This window comes from Bidens hawaiensis, unplaced genomic scaffold (genome assembly GCF_021521415.1).
Source record: "Bidens hawaiensis isolate Kalapana, Puna unplaced genomic scaffold, B.hawaiensis_p1.1 tig00008041_1, whole genome shotgun sequence".
In the NCBI taxonomy this organism is placed as follows: domain Eukaryota; kingdom Viridiplantae; phylum Streptophyta; class Magnoliopsida; order Asterales; family Asteraceae; genus Bidens; species Bidens hawaiensis.
In genome coordinates this window covers 310,191-326,505 of record NW_027491565.1, presented here as the reverse complement: position 1 = coordinate 326,505, position 16,315 = coordinate 310,191, and the positions used below count along the sequence as shown (strand labels likewise).

The following is a 16,315-nucleotide window of genomic DNA, read 5'->3' as shown; positions in this document are numbered from 1 at the left end:
ACACTCGCCTTTATCTTTCCATAAATTTCTTTTTCCTTTCTTTTCTTAAGTGGAACTCGGAAACACAATAAACTAATAATTTTTATTTCAAGTGAATTCCATCCCAACAATACCATTTTTAATCTTGTTAATCTTTATATTTACATTGTTGTTTTACTTTATTAAATTAAATCCACCATAATCAAGTAAATCAACTAATCAACTATTTGGTAACTAAAAATCGAGTAATAAAAGTCGTGTTCTTTAACAATACTTGGTTCTTACCCAAAACTATATTACACGTGACGAGCTCTCTGCCCGCTTGTGTGCATTTGTTATAAGTAAAAATCATTTTTATAAATCTAAAACCTTTGTAAACTTATTTTGAAATTCATTATTTAAAATATATACCAAAACACGCACATCAAGTAGATTGATATTACATTAATTATATTATTTTTTGACAAACTTAAATTAAACCACCTAACATGTATTGTTATTTAATACCATGCATTTATTGTAATCTAATATGAAATATATCATTTCTTCGAGTATAAAATTAGCATTTCATTGTATAATCATTTATTTTCAGTAAACAAAGATATTATAAACATGTCTTACATAAAGGTTTGTTTTTTAGTTTTAATCATACTCGTAGTTATTGGTAAGCTACACATTACTTATTACTTATTGTTTGTCGATGTTTTTCTTTTAACCTTTTTACACAAGAGTAACATTTTTGTTGACATATCACTTATTTTTATTTTCTCTGTGTTTGTCTAACCATATTAGGGAGCACGATGATGATGGGAGAAACATGTGAAGAACATTGGCATCTTAATCCATGTTTTCCTCCCACGTGTATACGTCAATGCCGAGAAAGAAGAGGGGTGATGTCAGGCAAGTGTGTGTTTGGAAATTTTTGTTCATGTGTTTGGATATGTTAATAGCCATGAATTTTAATAAAAATAAATAGTTATATGTTATCTTTATTACTTAAAAATGTCGTATGAAAAGATGTTATGATAATAGCCATCCCACAAGGATGACATGTCACGATTATAATATTCAAAACACAAGACATAACTTCATAAGACACATGAAAATCAAGTTTTAAGTAGCATAGACTCTTTGTCTCTCCTTTTCTTCTTTCATCATGTTTATGTTTAATCATCTGCAACAGCTTCTTTCGTGAAGTTGCGACAATGACGTGATGTAGCCGCTCAGGATACCCTACCCGCGATACAAAAGAAGATCCCGAATCATGATTTTATTTACCTGTTAGGGTATCTGTAATGGGCGATTTTGGGCGATATTTGAAGAGAACACCGCCTGCCCCCCGGGCGATAAGGGGGGGTGAGTTTTTGTCGCCAGCCAAACATTTGAAGATTATTATTATATTGTGTCATGTGTGGTATGTATATTTGGCTGTAACACCATTACACCCTAAAACAAAAACCATTATTTGCTAATTAGCGCTACAAGACACAAAACGCCCCATTTTATAGTTTCGTATCATCTTTAAACTTTTTTTTTTCATTTTTTAAAAATTTTTAAATCCACCCCACTCTCATAGTTTTAAACTTTTTTTTTTCATTTTTAAAAAATTTTTAAATCCACCCCACTCTCATAGTTTCCCGAGTACAACTGCCAACCTTTTCTATAATAATAATATTGTCACCGCCGGCCACCGCAAACCACCACAACGCCACCAACAAAAACAAAATGTTAACCACCGCAACCACAACATCAAGCTCAACCCTATTACTCTGTTCCAAAAAACCCATCTTTCATCACTCTCTCAATTTTCATCATATTCGTCCTACAAACCTCCATCTGTTTAACCCTATTATCAGGTTCAATTACTTCAATCATTACACTAATTCAACTTAATTTTATTAATATACAGATAATTTCACAAATGGGTTTGATATGATTTGCCAATTGCAGGGGTAATTTGGGGATGAAGCAGCAGAAATTGAATCGAGGGTTTGGTCCTGTGTGTTTCTCTGCTCCTGTTACCACAACCAATCTTCAATGGATCTGCACAATATCTTCTGCGTATGTTATTATTATTATTATTATTTCATAGTAATGATTGGTAATTTTGACTATTGAGGTAAAACTTAGTAGTTTTTAGTTACAGGATACAGTTGATTGTATTTAGATGCAGTATAATCTTTATGACCATGAAAGCTTATTTATTGTTTAATAACTATATTATCTTATAGACAAAATTATAATATGTTAATTTATACATAATAAAAATTCATTTTTCACTTTAAGTAGATAATGAATTTTTATTTTGAATAAATAAAATTAAATAATTATTTTGAATTTTTTTTTTAAAAAAAAATTATACATTGATTATGGAGTTGATGATGATAGCACTGCATAGATCTGCATACACCCGAATCGTGCGATCTGGATAAATTGTATAGTTTAGAGGTTATGCTGTATTTAATTCCATTGTATGCGATTCGTAATACTTGTTTCTAGGTGTAATTAAAATATAGGTTTAAAAAAAAAAAAAAAACTTTAGGCTTCATGTTGATTTTGAAGATTAAGATTTGAGCATATGCCATTAATTGAAAAACCGTGTGTGTGATGTCTATTTTGCTTGGAGTAACTTGAACACTTTCAAGAAGTTGACTTTTGATTTGACTTATTTGACCATTTAGTTATAAAAATGTTTATGTTTTTGGATTTTCCATGGGAATGAAGTAATGAACCGAGTTACCGAACCTTTTGGATTTGTGATGTCGAGGCTCAAGAACAAAAGTTGGACAAAAAGGTTGCCATCATGTTTTGGTTCCAAACTTCCAATATTCCATCTCTATTTGTATTTAAGTTTTGGAAATGATCATGGTGTGATAGTGAACTAGAGGTGTCAAAATGGTCCAAGTGGGTAAATTTTGATTTTTGAGGAAATATTAAAACACGTAGGATGAACCACAATAATCTTCTATTACCACAAATTCTGATTTTTTCTTTAGTAGATTACATCATAATCTCTTCAACTTTTACAAACCGGTTACATTAAAGTACACACAGTATATGTAACTAAAATTTGTATGCTTTTTCTCATAAAGTCATCTTGCATGTCGAAAATGAACCTATTAAGTGTTAGAAGAATGGTACCCTCACCTAAGGATAAAACTGAAGCTACTTATCTTTGTTTTTCCCAAGTTATATAGTTGATCGTGTATATCAATACATCATACTACAAGTTTTTAATCAATTTGTCTACAGGGTTTTGATGTTTACAAAAGGCACCGCGATTCAAAAATCATTCCTTGTTCCTTTCCTTGCTCTACAAGCACCTGCAAGCCTTGTGTCATGGATCAAGTAAGCTCATTAAATATCTCATTATGCTTCCTTTTTTCTTTTCCCGTGTTTATTGATAGTCAAACCGTTCGTTTTAATTTTTTAACGTGTGCAAATGATTTCAGGGGTGAATATGGAATCTGGACAGCATTCTTGGCACTCTTAGTTCGCCTTTTCTTTTACATACCTGGTAAGTAACACTACGAATACGTATCCTCAGATTGCGTACATATAAAATCTTGAAGCTTTTATACAATTAAAAGATGTTATATTATCATTTCTAGAACAAAATTGACCAGATGGCCACTTATTTTTACAACTGTTCTTTTTATAAATCACCACCTTGTTGAAACTTTTGCTGTCTGTCACAACCGCTCCCATAATAATTCCTTGACAACACGTAATAGGAGTGGCAAAATGAGCGGGTTGGGTGATGGGTCAAAAGTCAAAAATGTATTTTATCAGTACAGATCAAAAAAGACGAGTCGGGCTTATTTTTTATTAAAGATTTTATAATAGTCAGGGCCATCCCCAAGATTCGTTAAATTTTTTTGGGCCGAAGGCGAGAAAAAATTTGGGCCTTTAGTAAAAAAATAATAAAATTATTGGGCTTAAACAATTATATGTTTAAATGGGCTTATTTGTTATGATTTGGGTTGTGCAAACAATTTTTTTTTATAAAAATGGGCTTAGATAAGTTGAGTAATTAGGTTTAAACATTACTTTAGAGGGGAGGAGGGGTAGAGGACGACCGAAATTGACTTGGGATGAGAGGATTAGGCATGATTTGATAGACCTAAACCTCTCTGAGGACATGGTTGAGGATAGGAATTCGTGGAGAAGTAGAATTAAAGTTAAGGATTTTTAGAGAGAATTGAATACCTTAGGGCTTAGACTTACCTTATTTAGGTCACATACCATAATGGTATTTCCCTTACATATATTATTATTATTATTATAATTATTATTAGCTTTTTTATAGCTGTTAAACTGTGATCTTATTATTAATATTATTATAATTAGTAGTAGTTTTTATATAACTGTTAAACTTTGATTTCCTTTATTTTGCTTCATACACATGTTCTTAGAGCCGAGGGTCTCTCTGGAAGCCACCTCTTTATTCCTTTGGATAGAGGTACGGTGTGCCTACATCCCACCCTCCCCAGACCCTACTTATAGCTTTGCTGTCGGTGGGATTTTACTGGGCATGATTGATTGATTGATATATATATATATATAAAGAAAATAATTTGGGCCTATCGGGGTGATCGGCCTAGGGCTGTCAAAATACCCCGCCCTCCTTTAAAGCCGGCCTTGATAATAGTTAATACGTTAAATATAATAAAAATTAAAGTAACTTTCATTAATAAAGCGATTTAGAAGGTTTAATGCATTTGAGTACGCATTATATAACTTTCGACCCGTTTGACCAACCGGAGATAAAATATGACCAAAACTGACATTTTGTAGATAATCATAAATGCGCCGAAAGTGCCACCTCTAATACGTAAATATCTTTAACAAGTCCCGACCTTTTGAGCAATCCCAAGTCCCAACTAGGCGATCGTACTCTAATTATATCATTGTTGTAATATTCTGACTTTCTTCTTGTAGGCGAATTGGAATTGCCATTTATAGCATTGCTAATGGTAATACTGTTACCTCACCAAATTGCAAACTTAAGGTAAAGAACAATTACCACCAACTCTTTTTCGTTAATGCCATTTCGCCTGTCAGTATATTTCTAACAAAAACATTGTTTGTCACAGAGGAAGACAAGAAGGGATTGTTCTGTCTTTAGTTATTGCAGCATTTCTTGCTTTCCAGCATTTCACGCGGATTGGCAGTTTAAGGAGGGCGTTTGACCAAGGTTCAATCATTGCCACTTTAGCCATACTTAGTGTTGCCATAGTGCCATGCGTGCTTTTAATCTGAATAGTTCGTTGTGACTGTTTGTAAACGTAACTTTGTGAAACCGTATATACTTTTGCTAATAAAATTTGTAGGATAAGATTTTTTTTCACGTGAATAAAAATGATGACTTGACGTTTAGTTTGGATTAGGGGTGTGAATCGTGTTAGGTTCATAGGTTTCGTAACAGTTTAAACTTTACACAATTAGTTACGGTAAAACATTTTGTAATAGAAATTACTTTTAGAATAAGTGAATGTAAATGATAGAAGAACAAACACTTAACTGATAAATAAAGAAGTTTGGAAGTCAAAACTTGATGAAATCAATAATTTTTCTCTCTCCTATTACGAGTAATATTTAATTTAAAATCAAACATTTAGTTTAATTACCAAAATAAATAATAACAAAACAATTAGTAATTAATACATATTTAATGCATATTGTTCATTTTAACCCGTTAGAAGCATAATCTATGGGTCATTTTAACACACTTAACACAAGTGGGGAACGGTTTAATCCATCTTTAAAGTGTCATGTCATGTTAACCCATGTAGGGGTTAGAGTATACCCCATGGCCTTAATATTAATCAGCTTATTAAACGAATCATGTTCAAGCTGACCATTTATTAAACAAGATGTGTTCATGTTGACGTGCTTAATAAAATGGGTTGTGTTAACTAACCCATAACTTGTTTTTATTGTGATGTGAAAATACAACTTATAATTAATTAAATAAAACACACATCGACAAGTGTACCGGTTGCGTGTCATGTGAAAATGAGGTCGGCAAGGACCGAAGAAGAAGCAACTCGAAAGGGACATCAAAACAAGTTACTTAAATTGACCCAATGGCCCTCCGACTTTATTCCAATATCAAATCAACTATTTATACAATCAACCTTTTTTGTTTGAAAGGCTTTGCCTTTGCCAATGGGCCACCAACTCCATTGGTCAGTGTTATAAGACCCGTTAGACGCTAGTTGAATGGTGGGGTATGAACTAGCGATTGATCGGATCGAGATTTACATGTAATTTTCAAATACACACACATGCATACCAAGTTTTGTATATAAACTTTTTGATTTTGACCGATATCGACCAAATAAAGATTAATTGACGACAAGTTAGTGAGGTACCGACTAAGGAATAATCGATGATTAATCGACACCTAGGCACGATTTTTATAACCGATACAAACCAAATAGCAAATGATATAACTCATAACTCAATAATATTCCTATATAATAATATTATTACTATTACACAGTGTTGAAGGAGAAAACATGTGCCGAGAATTAATATCTTTTTTGATACATTTGGGTCTCTTGTCCCCGAAGCTATTACGTTTCTTAAAAGAGTTTAGCCAGTCTTGCGTAGTAAGTTATCGACGTCAAAGAAATATAATTTTGTTTTCAGTACGATCGTTTTATTATTCAAAAGAGGTGACACGTCTCTCTATTGGATCCTTTTGTTGGGTATATGAATGATTATAATAATAATGCTTCCATACATAGAAAATAATATAATGCTTCGACTAAAAAGACGGGATAGAGTATTTATTCCCGAAAACAAAAACCGTAGCAAAGCAAGTAATTAAGCAAGCGTCAGTCAGATAACCCTAACGAAGAACATAAGTTGATCGGAAAAGCTACAAATATATCGACGACGACTTCAATGTTTGACGAACGGCGTGAATTGGCAATCTTATCTTATTATATATGTTTTTGAATGAATGAAGCAATCTATTAACTTAATTACGACGAATGATTAGTTAGGTTTAATTTACTTTGTAAATACTAATGATCATAAGATATTATGATTTCATTGTCGTCGTCGTCTCCAATAGCAAAACTATGTTAGGGTGGTTAGACGTAGACAACCTTACGTATACCCGTAGGTAGGAATAGAAACCCTAGCTCGATAGCAGTTTGCATAAAGCCTTGGACATAAGTCACATTAGGCCGATTGGTGCATGCACAGTTGTCTGTCGCCTATCAACGCCACCACTTTTGCACCCCCCCCCCTCCAGGCGCTAGGGCCTACACATATATGATTTGCTCTTCTGAATTTCAGGGGGACTTATGGAAGCAGGCGTTCCCTGTTTGGACATCGGTACGAATGGTCGATGATTATATGTTACTTGCAATCTATGATGATGTTACTTTTATTATTATTATTATTATTATTATGTTACATTTTAAGTTTGATGACAGTCGGACAAGCTTCATTCGCTTTCTGAATACAACTGGAATTTTTCAAATCTACAAATCAGTATCCTCTCAACTTACTTTTTAATCAACTGGTTTAATTCTTCTATGAGCTAGGTTTATATTATAAAATATCTTGTTGATCTGCAGAATGCATTTAAACAAGGCGGGGTATTACATGGGGAGAAAGTCTTTATATTCGCTTGCACAGAGCGTAAGTAGTCACTCAGATTTTAAAACCACATGTCTTTCGCATTAATGAATGAATGACTTGTGTTGTTGCAGCACAATTGCTTTTTTTTGGTGGTAAATCTAAAGTGGTCTGCGTGCCTGCGGTTGTTGCAGTAAGCAGGATCGTTATTTCAAATGCTGAATACCCCTTTTGAGTTAGAAAACCCGTGAACAGTGTACCAATCATTTTTTTAACACAATATAATATATGTTATTATCATCACGTAACAAAAAAGTAAAAAAAAAGTTTTGTTTACCAAAACGTTGCTGGCGAGATGTTAAATAGGTAACACACGCATATTTTGTTTTGTTAAACCATGTGTAACATTGGTAAAAAAAATCATTCTATTTTTTTTTTCGGGACATAATAACGTATTACATCATGTTTAAAAAATCGATTGTTACATTGGGTTTTCACGAGTTTTCTCAACTCAAAAGGGGTTTTCAAATTATTATATATATATTGATTATATGTTTTCTACTACTATTGGGCAGATTGTAGCTCCATTTCCACCTTCTGATAAGATTGGAGTTGCGTCTGTACACGTGGAGTCTGACGAGATTATTGACATGGAGAGTATGAGCATGGGTTGGGTTCCTTATAATGTTCCACTAGGAGAAGGGTACTTATATATTTGTTTGATTGATAGCTTTAGACATATTTTTATTTGGTGATTACTACGAATCTCATTTTTTATAGGAGTGAAAGATTTGTACCTCAAATTTTCTTATTAAGCCGTGTCGAAAGCGAGTACGCACCTTGAAAACTCCCGATTCATTTTACAGTTTGACCATCTGTTTCTGACTTTGACTTTGACACAGGGCTGCTTTTGAGTTTGACCGCAGTTTTCAGTACGCCTTACCATGTAAGCGTAGCGAATTTGTTTAGTTTTTTTAGTAGAGCAGTTTGTAAACAATTGTTTCTATTTTTTTTCGTTTTTGCAGACTTTAATAATCCTTTTAAGGCTGATAACACAGAAGAATGCACAATTGTTGATATCGAGTATCCAACCGAAGCAGGGCGTCCTGTAAGTTAACCAACTATTGTTATTGTTGATTTGGTTGGTTAGCACAAATTAATTATCCGCTTTTCTATAGATTGTCGACGCGTTTGATTGGAAGCTAGACAAGCTTGAGGTGAGCCTTTATTATTTCTGTTTCTTTCAAATTTTTATCACTTATATATGTTTTTAACAAGATAGAAAAATGTTAATTTTGTAGGACTTTACAGATGACATCATTGCTGCGCGGGAATTGTATAGAGATGACAGGGATGCCTTCATGGTATGTTTTTTTTTCTTCACTCGTGTTACTTAAAAGTATTATTTATTTTCATATATGCATGTAGGAATTTGTGGAAGAAAAGGTTGAACAAGGAAAGAGAGCTAATCGCGAGGTAAAACAATTAGTTAATCATTCAGTTAGTTGATCGTTATTCTATTGGAAGTCTTATTATATAATGTGACGTATCTTGTTGTAGGCAATGGAAAAACGGATTCAAGCTCAAGAGGAATTGAGGGCCGAAGGGAAAGCTGATGCGGTACAGAATATGAGGATTTATAAGTTTTATCCTGTTGCCACGCCTGACACCCCAGATGTCTCCTCTGTCAAGGTCGTCGTCTTTTATTTGATTGGTTTTTTCTCATTATCTGCGATAGAGAATATGAGATTTAATGCATGTAATGTGTTTTTGTCTTGCTTGCAGTCACAATTCATAAATAGGTATTATGGCAAGGCACATCAAGTGTTCTAAGGCAACACAGAGCTTTTGAATACTCTCTATCAGCATCTGTTATTACTTATTAGCTTTTAAATTATCCCAAGCTGAGGTTAGTTTCTGATACTTTTGATTTTCTGAAAGTTTTAAGTTTTCGACACTTCGGATTTTGTGAAATATGATTGTCAATTTTAAATGTTGCTTAAGTCTTTAATTTCTTATAGTTTCTTAACGAAAGATGTGTACAGTTTAACCATGAGTACATAGAAAACACAGTAGTATTACAAGTTCAAATATGAACACGGTATATTATTGTTATCTAGTAAGTTTTTCTAAAATAATGTAATTTGGAACATACTTTCAAGAAGACATGCACTAATAGTATGATTTGGAGCATGTATCTTTTCCTGAGTATGTTGAAGTTGATATAGGACCGCAAGGGTCTCCGTATACAAGGTCCAAAGTTGTTGAGATGAACTTTTGGCTTACTGAAGGGAGTTCTATTATGTTTCCGAAGTAAACATGCACTACACACTTGAGTTGTGTGATTTATGGGAGGAACTCCATGGACTACTTTCTTTCGGGCAATTTTAATTGTGTCAAAGTTTAGATGACCCGACCGAGCATGCGATAACAATGTTTGGTCTTCCATATTAGTAGGGGTGTGCACAAAAACGAAAAAACCGAATCGAAACCTATAAAAACCAAAAACACGGAACCGAAAAAACCAAACCGAATTAGAAACCGACGGTTCGGTTTTGAACTTTAGTAAACACCGAAATATTGGTTTTGATTCGGTTTTGTATTTTGTTAAGAACTGAAAAAACCGAACCGAACCGAAGCAAAATGACCAAAACATTGAAATAACCATAATAGCTTAGCCGTACAATTAAAACAAAATTTACCAACGACCATTTATTTAGTATGGTTAGTAACTAATAATAGTAGTAATTTAGTTTTGATTTTTGATTTCAAATGTATCTTTTCTTAGTTTTTAATATTTGGGCTATATTCTAATAATCATTAGTTTAAAGAAAAAAAATCATGTCCAATTTCAATATCTTGGGTCAAGTGTTTTTTGCCCAAAATATTTTGGCTCGATTAGCAAAACCGATAAAACCGCATCCAAACCCGAATCAAACCTGAAAACCAAAAACCAAACGGTTTAAAAAATCATAAAACCGAAAGTTTGGTTTTTGGTTCGGTTTTAGTCAATAACCGCACCGAACCGTACCACACACACCCCTAGATATTAGTTAGGAGAGACATTTTTAAGTCGTTTATTTAGACAAGTAGCTACAAATATGGTGAAATGTTACATAAAAGTAAAAAAAATTTCAAAATAGCCATGTTGACCAATAAATTTCCTAAAATAGTCAAAGAGTTCTTTGTTCTATAAAATAATCATATCTAAAAAGGGGTCGTCACATTTAGAGACATCATCAGATTCGACTCATCAGACTACTTTTGAGCCGACACAAAATAACATTAAATGACTTGGCATCAAACATAATGCGAAACGTATCACGATCCATCTATAAGCTATAGAAAAACATGAATAGAAATCCCTCAACTAGAGTGGTACTGGTGTTGCTTTGGGTAAGATAGAGCCGTCGGTCTATGTTTCGGTTTTATCCTAGCTGACTCAAGTCGAAAACATGAAGCCACCAACGAAGTTGGCTCTAGGTATGCCGTCTCAGTAGACCAACAAGAGTTCTAATTGTTAAAGCAAAAAGACCAAAGAACCTCTCAAACTAGTCCACATTGACGTCTTCAGAGTCGTCAAACAAAAATCGATAACATTTATATACGGTTACTCACGTTGCATTTGGGTATCGTTTTTGAAAGAGAAATCAGAAGCCCTACTTAAATTTTAAGATTGTAAACAAGAGGCTGACTTTTAAAGTCAAGGTATTACGATCAAACAATGGAGGGGGAATTTGGGATGCTCACGAGCCGAACCAAACCAAGCGAGGGCTTGCTCGTGCTTGGCTTGTTTATAAATCGAGCCGAACAACTCATTTACAAACCAAGACAAAATCGAACAAGCATTTTCCGAGCATTTTTTATCGAACATCGAGAGATTTTCGAGCATTTTTTTTCACCCTATAGTTTTTTTAAGAAACTAGGTTGAAGTTGGATATATATTATAACCGGAAAAAAATCAATAGAATTTAGACAAACTTGTAGTAGCTTACAAATTCCTATAAGAATGAAGTTTAAAGTTGGATACAAGATTACTCTCATTCACAATCTAATCTAACCCAACTTTTTTTAATTAAAAAACAAATTTATCTTTCTCCACACATACAACCCAACCAAAGTCAATTTTCACACTCATTAACAACTCAACCCAAACTATTTTTTTTATTAAATACGTATGATTTATGGTTATCTTTTATTCTATAAAAGTTATTACAAATATTATCATAAAATTATTTTATTCAAAACTAATAAATTATTAATGTATAAAATTAAAAATTTTAGTATTTATTTTAATTATATTGAAAATTATTAGAAGCATAGAATTGTGAATAAGTATGAAAGTATGTCAATATTATACATTATAAATAGAGAAATAATTGTTATGAATTTTGATATTCTATTTAAAAAAATTTGAACAAGATAAGTTTATATGGTTTAACGTGATAAGTTTTATTTTAAAAAATATATAACTAACCAACAACAGAGCAACATAAGTTAAAAAAGAATTTAAGAAAATAATTTAAAAAATGTGAAATTCTTGGTTGTTTGGGTAAAATGCTTTTAGATTTTCCTTTTAGAAAAACACCGACCAAACAATACTAAAACCCATCTATGTGAGATTGGGAGTAGTCTGATGTACATGAAAACAAACTTCTAGTAAGCTATGTAAAATTAGAAGTTAGGGTGTTTGTGTATATATTTAAAAAGCAGCTTAAAAAGTTGACACCCGTTAAACTTTTGCAACCATAAATTTTAATAAAAATTTTGCCACCAAAATTTTTTTACTTTACATTTTTGGTATAAGACTGAACATTTCAATTTTGATCATAAAACTTTTACACTTTTAGCCTTTTAATTTTTATCGTAACTTTTAGACTTCTACGAGTCACAAAAAAACCTTTTTACTTTTCCATTTTCAGTTGAGGTAAAAAACAAAAATTTAACGGTACAAGCCAAATCAAAACCTACCAAGTTACCATCGCCTCCCTGCCGTGACACGCCGGTTAAAAGTAGCTACAAAGAGAGGGTTAGGATTCTTTCAGGCGAGGTAACCGACATAGACGTTAGGGTTCCTTTGTGAATTAACGCCAGTCTCTTCTCTCCGTTCTCCAATTCTTTCCTCTTTGTCACCTCATATGACTGAGAGAAAAAAAGATGAAGGTTTTGCATCTCATCTGTTTGCTAAACACGTATTCCATGATGAAAAGAAGAACAAAGAAGATAAAATTAAGTTGACAAAAATATTAGCTGGGTTATGACCGTGTTGGAAAAATAATTAAATTTTGATGCTAAATCATACCCCGACACCCTACGTATAGTCGAAGTACTGCTCGTTCGTCCTTAAGCGTTTTATCCCTTTTAAGTTTGTGAGGTTCGTCCGCTTTGGTTCCTTTAACGCATCTTCACTTATTATTCCAAGATTTTCTCAAGGTGAGTTTCTCACTCCCCCCCCCCCCCCCCCGGTTTTACTGTTTTGGGGACATATGCGTTTTAATACTATATATTACTCAACTTGCAACTGTTAGTCATGTGTGTTTAACAATTTATGCCTAACGTGTTATATGCTTATATACTTTACTTGAATACATTTCGGAGAGGTCCAACATATTCTCAGACTAGTATGATCATACGCCCGTCGTGTTATAATTAGCCATCGTCCAGTTCATCTGGCATCAAGCTTACCGGCAACATATTTACTTGCTCATTTGGTTAAATTACTTATCTTACTTGACATAGTTTGCTCTTTTATTTATTATTATATAATCATAAAAATATGATGTTTTACTCACTCAACCTAATGTTGACAATTTTATTGTATTTTTAACGCATATCCAGGTCATCGTGTGATATGATTATCAAGTTCATTGGAAGAAATTAGGGTTGCATGTTAGATAGAAGACAACAAGAGCTTGAATTATATTTTGTTTTTGTTTATGTTATTTATGAATTATGTACTTTGAAATTTGAAATTTGGAAATTGTTAGATTATTTAAATTGTAATAATAGATATTACAATATTAAATTTTGCATGATAGTACATTGAGAGTTGTGAGCAATCAGCTCACGCCCCGACATTTTCATCGTAGGTCGGGGTGTGACACTAGACACTAAGTAATATTCTATACTCTCTAAAACTCGATCAAACTACTGACCGACAAGTGAACCGATCGACTCTAGTAAAGCTAAGTAAGTCCAGATATCAAACCCACGAGACTCTTTTGATTACGTAAATTAACTAATTAGAGTCGACAAACCGAAACAACTATTTATTTATATATGGGGTTTTAAATTACTAATACTAAACTAATAAATTAACCTAATTTAGAAACTAGTAAATAAAGCGAAAGACAATTTAATTCGACTGACTAAGATGATGATGAAAAACACCTATGCTAGAATAACCTAAGTTGCAGTTACCAATTTATTTGGAAAATACTTGTTATGGAACTTGGATAATAAAATAGACACTTAAAAGAAAACCCGAGCAAGGGTCGAGGTGACATCGAGAAATATGAACTTCAAAAAGTATCAGAACCCTCAAAGGAATTTACGAAAGGGGGTCCGATAGTTGGAAACCCTAAACAAAGCCGGGTAAACATATAATTTACCCTTAGAAAAAAGGTGAATTGGTTTGTTAGCCTCAGTTTCAAAGGATTCTGATCCCAAAATATATGAACTTCGTCCACCACCGCATCACTGGGAATCGCTTAAACATGTCGTATTTAGTAGACAACGACATAGATAGTAACAAGGAAATAAAAACTTAAAAGCGTTATCAAATCAGAAAGTCTAAAAGCATGCAGAAGGAGGAAAATGACTTGTCAAATCAAAAGTCTAAAAGGCTGCAAGAGTCAGAACAAAAGGCAGATGGTCCCACAAGCAACACACTAATAAACAAAAGTACAATTCAGACGATCTGAACAAAAGCCCCGCATAATAGTGTACGAGTTGTGTAGATGGAATTATGTCTCTTTAAATAGAGAGTTGTATTATAACAATGCAGACAATATCAATATATTAGACTTTGCATGTTTATTGTGTTCATATATTTACTCAATATCTCTCATCAATATCACTTAACCTACAATGTAGCTAGAATCTAGAAGTCGATCATAACCTGATTACAGTAGGGTTATGATTTGCTTTAATATTGCTTTACGATTTTGTATATACGTATATACATACATGCATACATACATCTCGTATTCGATTTGAAAAACTAGAATGATGAACAAAATATTTTGTGCAAATTATAACATATGTTGGTTTTCTATACTCATATCATTGCAACAAAAATTGTTTTGCAAAACTTAAGGATAATGATACCATAGTTGAAGTTAACTTTGCTTTCTTCCCACTATGACATATAACAATTGCATTTGACCTGGAAGTGTTGCAAATGGTCCTTACAAATCTATGCAAAAAATTATTGCAACAACATTAAACTGCATTTTAATGAAAAAGATGATGGGAATCACATTACCAATATAACATGTGTAATTGAAAATTTGGGGGCTGTTAGTTCTATGCTTGAGTATGATATGGAGATTGATAAAGTATGCACAATCATGAAGTTAAACAAAACTTCTCTGATTGCAAATATTGGATCAAATCAAAACGGTTGTAATGGAGATTTAAGACGTATCTTAAATGGAGCTTGGGTTCAAGGTCAAGAGGTTGCAGTCATTGAACAAGAGGATGCTGCAGAAGACACAGATGACAAAGAGACTGCAGGTGACGATGAACAGGATGAGGAACACAGTCATATTGGTGCCAACATTGAGATGCACACTTTTATCATTGGTGCCAACATTGAGGTACACACTTTTATCAGCATATAATGGGTTGACCCTACAACATACCCGAATTTGAAGGAGATACAATAACTCAAATGAACTTCTTCACAAACTTGGGGTATATTTCATGTTACATGTTATGAAATTTTTGGAGAGAACCCGAATGAGCAAAGCATGTAAGGGAATTAATCTTATGTTTCATTAATGATTAGGCATTCATAAGTAACTATTTCTTCGCATTTTCTCCTTTGCTAGCATTTGTTATCATTAATGATTGAAGGAATGGTGCTCTTTGCGCTATCATAATGTTTGATGTACAAACAGGAGATCTGTTCTTCGTCGCAGAAGATTAAAATCATTACTATTAAGGTTGGTTCAAATAAATTATTCTTCTTCTTCTTCCACACACACACATCCTAAACATATATTCACATCTACTTATTGGTTTGAATTTAGGGTACACGGTGCTAGTATTCCAATGGTACTATGTGGTAACAAGATCAATCGTGTAAATGATAGAGAAGTTCCACCACATATGGTGGCTGAAATAGTGCGACATACCATGCAATACTATGAAGTAAGTGCTCGGAATGATAATGATCTTAGTATAGTCACTACGCTCGTGCTTGCTCCTTCGGAAGTTCATGCAGACATGCAGACATAGCAAATGTAAGTGTTTTCTTAATGAAAAATGTAACATTCGTTAAATTTCAAACCCAAAAACCCGACTCTTTTTTTATTGTAATCCGCATTTATTAATTTTATCAGCCACGATCTATTTCATTAATTAATGCTATATATGTCATATTAAACCGTCAGATCATTATCGGAAACTTGAGAAGTTTAGTCATATATTTGGAATCCGTTAGTTGGAATATGAAAATGGAATAAAGTTAAAGGGTGTTTTATTAAAAATCATAGTTAAGATTACTGTGACC

At 33.1% G+C, this 16,315-nt stretch overlaps 2 protein-coding genes and 1 long non-coding RNA gene across 3 annotated transcripts; all 3 read left to right on the top strand.

Moving 5' to 3' along the window:
• The first annotated feature begins 1,622 nt into the window (after positions 1 to 1,622).
• Positions 1,623 to 5,301, top strand: LOC143636693 (cold-regulated 413 inner membrane protein 1, chloroplastic-like). The gene is made up of 6 exons (XM_077104219.1): positions 1,623 to 1,835; positions 1,930 to 2,040; positions 3,232 to 3,327; positions 3,432 to 3,496; positions 4,921 to 4,990; positions 5,076 to 5,301. The coding sequence occupies exons 1-6, from the start codon at positions 1,705 to 1,707 to the stop codon at positions 5,239 to 5,241; spliced, it is 639 nt and encodes a 212-aa protein (XP_076960334.1). The 5' UTR covers positions 1,623 to 1,704; the 3' UTR covers positions 5,242 to 5,301.
• A 2,173-nt stretch (positions 5,302 to 7,474) lies between these two features.
• On the top strand, positions 7,475 to 8,405 carry LOC143636692 (uncharacterized). Its single transcript, XR_013154288.1, has 4 exons — positions 7,475 to 7,641; positions 7,713 to 7,771; positions 8,154 to 8,281; positions 8,359 to 8,405. It is a non-coding gene; the product is annotated as an uncharacterized LOC143636692 (long non-coding RNA).
• Positions 8,406 to 8,883: 478 nt separating this feature from the next.
• LOC143636690 (protein HEAT INTOLERANT 4-like) lies at positions 8,884 to 9,457 on the top strand. The gene is made up of 4 exons (XM_077104218.1): positions 8,884 to 8,942; positions 9,007 to 9,054; positions 9,139 to 9,270; positions 9,364 to 9,457. Exons 1-4 carry the CDS (start codon positions 8,940 to 8,942, stop codon positions 9,409 to 9,411), a joined length of 231 nt encoding a protein of 76 aa, XP_076960333.1. The 5' UTR covers positions 8,884 to 8,939; the 3' UTR covers positions 9,412 to 9,457.
• Positions 9,458 to 16,315: the final 6,858 nt, after the last annotated feature.

What these genes read in the sequence shown, in the direction of transcription:
- LOC143636690 (XM_077104218.1), top strand. An exon ending in GAAAGAGAGCTAATCGCGAG is followed by an intron (nt 9,055 to 9,138) that starts GTAAAACAATTA and finishes ATCTTGTTGTAG; the next exon opens with GCAATGGAAAAACGGATTCA. An exon ending in CAGATGTCTCCTCTGTCAAG is followed by an intron (nt 9,271 to 9,363) that starts GTCGTCGTCTTT and finishes TCTTGCTTGCAG; the next exon opens with TCACAATTCATAAATAGGTA.
- LOC143636693 (XM_077104219.1), top strand. Translation starts at nt 1,705, where the DNA reads ATGTTAACCACCGCAACCACAACATCAAGCTCAACCCTATTACTCTGT. An exon ending in AGCCTTGTGTCATGGATCAA is followed by an intron (nt 3,328 to 3,431) that starts GTAAGCTCATTA and finishes AAATGATTTCAG; the next exon opens with GGGTGAATATGGAATCTGGA. An exon ending in CACCAAATTGCAAACTTAAG is followed by an intron (nt 4,991 to 5,075) that starts GTAAAGAACAAT and finishes TGTTTGTCACAG; the next exon opens with AGGAAGACAAGAAGGGATTG.